Source organism: Phacochoerus africanus, chromosome 2 (genome assembly GCF_016906955.1).
Source record: "Phacochoerus africanus isolate WHEZ1 chromosome 2, ROS_Pafr_v1, whole genome shotgun sequence".
In the NCBI taxonomy this organism is placed as follows: domain Eukaryota; kingdom Metazoa; phylum Chordata; class Mammalia; order Artiodactyla; family Suidae; genus Phacochoerus; species Phacochoerus africanus.
Window position 1 is genome coordinate 160393633 of NC_062545.1, and position 6514 is coordinate 160400146.

Consider the following 6514-nt stretch of genomic DNA (forward strand, 5'->3'; position numbering starts at 1 on the left):
GACTTCAAACTACCTTCCTGATCCGACAGAACAATGACTGAGGCAAGAGACGGGTTGACCAAGACCTTTCAGAACATAACGTAGAAAATGGAAGCTTTTTAATAGTCTGTGTTGTAAGCGGCCTGAAAGACAATTCCGCACATAAAAGAGGCAGATTTGGTTCAAGGGTTGTTTTCAGTCGAGCGTGGGAACTCAGGGTATGTGAGGAAGCTGGAATCTAACTTTATTCTCATTGTTATTAGGAAGACACCTACCTGCATTTTCCAGTGAGCCAGTGATTGCACGTCGCAGTTGCTTCTGCCAGAGAAAAGGAAATACGAGGTCGTCTTTCCTCATGGAGACCTCATGCTCACGAAGGTGACGGTAACCTGGTGAAGAAATCAAAAGTTGATGCACTTGAAATTCCACCTGCTCTGAGGAATGGGAGGTGGCAAGAGGGAGGTATATATTCCGAATCTGACTGTTCACTACGCACAGGCTTACAGGCTCCCTGCCCGCCTCGGCTTCCTCCAGGAATACAGGTAAGGGCTTCCTGCAGCTCTGACAACTACAGGAACCATTTCTGAAAGTAACGCCCATAATGTGTTCTCTATCATGCATCGACATGATTATGCATGACTGACTGTATGTTACTTCTCCTGCCACGACAGTAGTAAAATAATAGTTTCATCTGCTCTAACCTTTAGGGACCTTATTTACTTCCAAAAACCCTCCCAATGCTCCCTTGGGAGCATGGGCGATGGGGCTGGAGCGTGTTCTGCACCCACAGATCCTTCGAGAAAAAGGCGGAGAGGTGCCTGATGAGACGTGGCTGGATATTGTTACATCAATCTTTGTCCTGGTGTCTGTAACAAAGCATTTTCTACCCAGGATGGGCACAGCCGGGAAAGAAGAAACGATAAAAGATGTTCGATTCGTTTTTCACAAACGTTTACTTTAAATGCCAATTTCAGGAGTCTTCTGGCAATGAGATATTCACATGCACATTTTTAAAGGCTTGAAAAGTAAAGAGAAGAAAAACATTAGTTGCCAGAAGGCCACAACCCCCATGGAAGGCATTTATTTTAGGACAGTTTCATCGCAGGCTAAGCTTCCCTTCAGTAAATTTCATTGTAAAAGGAATCTGATGCTTTTCCAGGAGTTCCAGACCACATCGAGCCACCCACCATGAGCTCTCTCAGTGAATCGATCATCCAGTTTGCAGTCGACCTGTTCCAACAGATCAGACGATCAGAGGGCGGAAACATCTTCTATTCCCCTCTTAGCATTATGTCAGCCTTAGCCATGACTTACTTAGGGTCCCGAGGACACACTGCATCAGAAATTCGAAAGGTGGGTGGCAGCTTCCTTTCCTTTGAACACTTGGCATTGCTTTCTCTGTTGGCTCGTGTGCAGGGATCACAGATCTGGCTGTGCCCAGGGGTCCCCCAGAAGGCTGCAAGCATCCCCATGACTGGGTGGCTCAGAGCCGGGGGGAGGGGGCATACGCTCTGCCCCAGTGGCCCCCCCCACCATCTGCTTCCCCGTGCCCAGCTTCCTTGGAGGAGCTGGGGCGAACGCCTGCCGTTGCCCGACAACCAGTGGTGAGGCTCATCAAATGGAAGTGTCCAGGTAGAAACAGGCATTGGCTAAAGTCCGTGGGTGACATCTTTTCATGTTTCCTCAGTAATGGATGAAACATAAGTGAGGATTCTTTGAAATGGCTGGCGATCAACCAGCTTTGCTCTGTTGTTCAAGGAGCAAATGCTCAAACTGTGATTTATTTTATTCTTCTGTCTTTATGTCTTGATTGTTTGTATTCTGGTTTGGCTTGGGCTTTGGCCTTGCTTGTTTGCCTGGCTCCATCCTTCCTTCCTTCCTTCAATCCTTCCTTCCTTTCTTCCTTCATTCCCTTCGTTCTTTCTTTCATGTAAATACAAATTGGCGTAAAATTTCTTTGTCCCTCTTCCTGTCTCCTCCAGGTCCTCCACCTCAAGGAACTCGCGGAGAATGCAGAAGGAGCTACCGCAGACCTTGTGAGTCACAGATCACTTGGGTCTAGAAGGAGGCCACATGTCCAAGAGGGTCAGAGTTTAAACGGAGAATTTCAGATAAACTGGGAAAAGTCTATTTCTAAGGAACTCTTAGGCAAAACAGATTGGATAGTGTTGTTTCTCATTTCACATTACATATTTATTCATCTCATGTATTTGTTTTCCTGAGAGGAGATTAGCATCTGCTTGACAGCATAAGCTCCAGAGCTGGAAGAGGAAGCTTCAAATTCCTGCTCTGCTGGTTAAGAATGGGGAATGTGGCAAAATACAATTCCTTTGAGCCACCGTGACCTCATCCCAATGAACTTGGGGCAATAAAAGGTCTGCTTCAGAGTACATGCAGATACGTGCAAAACAGGGACACCGTGCCTGGAGTACTAGACCCCCTGACCAATGTCATGTATTGTTATTATACAACAACCATAATGATCATAATCACAAAAGTGCTGCCCAAAGTGTAGGATTTTAATTAAATCATAAATTGCATCGAGTAGTAATGATACACCCAAGTATAATTTGGGCCATGATTTTGTTCGAAAGGTATGGGTTATCGCCTAAATAACCCAAAACTCTTAGCTAGCGAGGGGCAGCGTCTAGATTCAGGCAGTCCTGAGTTGAAAACTTGGCTCCACGGAGAAGTTCCTTAATCCTGTGAGCTCTTACACTTTCATGTAAATGGAATGAAAGGCTTCGAAATGCTGATGGAAAGCCTTAGCAGTGAACCTGCACAGGGAGTGTGACCACCACAGTGAACAGTCACAGAGCCCAGTCGAGGTGTCTTAGCAGGTAACCCCACCAAGCGTGTGACAGGGCATCATGTCATAACATAGGAAAATGTGCTGTTAAGGACCCAATGTGATCCTCGCCCCCAAGGAGCTTGAGCTCAGCTGGGAAGCGCACTTCCAATCGTTTGAGACAATTACGAGACATCCAGTAGTGGAATGGTGCTGCAGCTCTAGTTCAAGAGAGAAAAGGTGTCAGAGCAGGAAGAAAGAATTACCTGGAAGAGTGAACGTGAGGATGCGGAAAGACATTTTCTGTAAACTACACCACACATCCAGGAATAACAACAGACATCATCCACGGGCATACCAAACGCTAGGCGTGGATCTGACAGATTGATTCAGGTCTAGTCCTTACACCGACAGAGAATCCAATGAACTCATTTGTTTGGTGTTTGAAGGTTGGAAGGGCAGGAACTGTTCACCGTCAGTTTCAAAGGCTCCTGACGGAATTAAACAAACCCACCGATGCCTACGAGCTGAGCGTTGCCAACAGGCTCTATGGGGACAAGGCGGTTTCGTTTTCTCAGGTGAGTTTCATGGCGCGTCGCACCTCCGGTCTGGGTACCGGGTCCTCTGTCCCCGGACCGCCACACGGGGGACGGGGAGGCAGTTGAGCCCGGCTGACCCACATGGGCAGCATTTACCTGAGGTGCATCAGGGTCCCTGACCACAGCCCCACCCATGGAGGGTCCCAGAGCCTGACAGCCCACCGGCAAAGTGTGGGGTTAGCCATTGTTTTACGTAATCTACTTGGTCATGGCTGAACATAATTGAATTTGGGGGTAGTTACCTAGTTACCGATCAGTTGCCCTCAATTCCTCTTTTCGTCCTTCCCACATCAAAGGACTACCTGGAAAACATCAAGAAATTCTACCTAGCCAGTGTGGCATCTGTTGATTTTGTAAACGCTGCAGAAGAAAGTCGACAGATGATCAATTCCTGGGTGGAAAGCCAAACTAAAGGTACAGCATAAGAGAATCTCTCACCGAAGAGCCCCTTTCGAGTCCGGAGGTGTGTGAACCCGGTGCTGGCCGCTGCATGGGGAGCCAGGAGATGGAGTGAGATGACACTGCGGCAACTGCTTCCGCATGTTGAGTTCAAATGCGAGGTGTTGGGAAGAAAGAGAGGAAGGAAGGAGAGGAGCATGAACGGAGGGTGGAGGACCAGAGAGAGAGAACAAGCTAACTGAGGAGGCTAGGGAGGAAGACAAAGTGGGAGGCAGGGAGGGAGGGAGGGAGGGGAGGAGGAAGGAAGAAAATTGGTTTGTGGAAAGACGAGCCGAAGCCAGTTCGTCCGTGTTCAGAGTGAGGTGGCTCATGGCCCCCCAGACAGAGACTCAGACCCTCCCAGTCAGAAGAAGACGTGTCAGCCTGAGGGCGACGCCATCAGGCTGGTGCCCCGAGGAAAGCTTCACCTGGTGAACTCCTGGGCCTTGTTCCCTAATGCAATGACCTGTGTGAATACTCCATGCTCAGCTGTAACGTCCAGAGCATCTTCCAGACAAACCGCTTGTGCCGTTCATGGCAGACCTTTGATTTTCTTTCTTTGGCAGGAAAAATCAAGGATCTGTTTCCCAAAGGCACTCTGAGCAGCTCCACCACTCTGGTTCTGGTCAACGCGATCTATTTCAAAGGGCGGTGGCTCCAGGAATTTAAGAAAGAAAACACTTTGAAAGAAAAATTTTGGCTGAACAAGGTATTGTCTATAAGTTATTTACAGTAATGTCAACATAGCTAGTCGTGAAAGCTGAAAGTTACACACAATATTTGACTACTGTAGAAACCCTCGTGGAAAGTCGCATTTGTTGAGGCTGTATTTTATTCTCTTTTCAAAACACTTTAGTTGTTTAGGCTGTGAGTCTTGGTGAGACTCTTGTCTCTGATTCACAAATTTCCCGGAACATCTGTTAGAAGGTGAAGGTGTTTGGTATCTCGATACTATGTTGTTGTTGTTGTTGTTGTTGTTGTTGTTGTTGTTGTTACTTACTCTCCCTTGGCATTTTTGTGCCACATCGATCTATTTCAGGATACAAGCAAATCTGTGCAGATGATGAGAGAAACCAGAGCGTTCAAATTTGCCTCACTGGAGCACTTGCATGTCAAAATCCTGGAAATACCGTACACAGGCCAAGAGCTAAGCATGCTGTTGCTGCTGCCAGATGAAGTAGACGGTCTGCGGAAGGTAAGACCTCGTTCCTCCAATGCCCCTACCACTGTTTAACGTCCTAGTGGTACAATGCTGGTACCGGCTGTTCGTGGAAGCAGAACTCAAAAGAACTGAGGTCTGCAAAGGAAGTATGTCGTGATCGGGCAGCTTGAGACACAAAGAGATATATATAGAGAGAGAGAGAGAGACAGAGACAGAGACAGAGAGAGTCATGTTTTTACAAAATAAGTTTATTTAATGGTTCTGCTGATCATATGTATAAAACACAGATGATTCAGTTTATTACATGCAGTAGCACTGTGTAAAATACATGATAAGTGTATATATGTAATATATATGAAATATCACTGAATCTCCTGTACTTACTACATTTATTGTTAAAGCAAAGGTTCTGCTCATGATTCGATCCAATGTTAAGCTGGTTCCACGTCCACTGAGAGTTTGGCCGGTTGTTCCTTTTTTCCATTGTTACAGCTTGAAGATGGACTCACTGCTGAGAAGTTGCTAGAGTGGACGAGCTCGCAGAATATGAAGGAAAGCCAAGTGGATTTACACCTCCCTCGGTTCAAAGTGGAAGAGAGCTATGATCTCAAGGCCACACTGAAAGCCCTGGGGATGGTGAGCGCCTTCGGCGCAGATGCCGACTTCTCGGGCATGACCGGGAGACGCGGGCTGGCGATATCCAGCGTGGTCCACAAGTCTTTTGTGGAGGTGACTGAGGAGGGCACGGAGGCCGCTGCAGCTACAGGCGTTGTTATTGGCATAACATCAGTACAGGTTAATAACCATTTCCATTGTGATCACCCTTTCCTGTTCTTCATCAGGCACAATAAGACCAACAGCATCCTCTTCTGTGGCAGAGTCTCCTCCCCTTAGATGTGATTAGCCAGCGGCTCCTCTAGGGTGATAGTCACAGGGTTGTTCTGGTCCAGCGATCGCTGAAAATGACAGGTGCTCTTTGATTCCTGCTCCTTCCCATCTCATAGCATCACTAAGAATGTAAAGGTTGAAACGGCGTGCCTGTCTGTCTCTCTCTTTCTACAAACCCATGTAAACCTCCTTTATTTCCCAACAATAACTCCCCTCTGGACAAAATGTTCCAGACATGATAAAAAGGATGTTTCGGCACGCTGTCTTCACCTCGATTTGAAATAACATATCTGCTCTCTCAAAAATCGTATCTACTACTCCAACCTACTCACCTAGACACCCACAGTTCTTTGAATCTAGGTGATACCTGGGACTCTTACTTGTCAAACTTGTTTGGTTTTATGAAGTACATGATCAATAAAACAGTGACTTAAGCATATCGCTTGTTGCCTTTCCCTTTTTTGTGTTTGCCTTCTTTCATGTCAACCAAGTGGACGTGGTCCACCACACATAGTACAGATAACTTGGAGGTAACATCAAACCATAAACAGAAAAATTCAAAAGAAGGGTAGAGCATGATGATGCTGAAGAGGTAGGCTGCAGGCTGCTACCGGAACATGAGAGGCTTTGTAGCCCATGTTAGGCACTTTGCATTTTTAT

General features: G+C 46.8%; 1 protein-coding gene across 1 annotated transcript; it reads left to right on the forward strand.

Moving 5' to 3' along the window:
- The first annotated feature begins 484 nt into the window (after window positions 1-484).
- LOC125121218 (serpin B3-like) lies at window positions 485-6293 on the forward strand. Its single transcript, XM_047769485.1, has 8 exons — window positions 485-521; window positions 1139-1332; window positions 1962-2015; window positions 3217-3345; window positions 3663-3780; window positions 4371-4513; window positions 4844-4999; window positions 5459-6293. Exons 2-8 carry the CDS (start codon window positions 1168-1170, stop codon window positions 5858-5860), a joined length of 1167 nt encoding a protein of 388 aa, XP_047625441.1. The 5' UTR covers window positions 485-521; window positions 1139-1167; the 3' UTR covers window positions 5861-6293.
- Window positions 6294-6514: the final 221 nt, after the last annotated feature.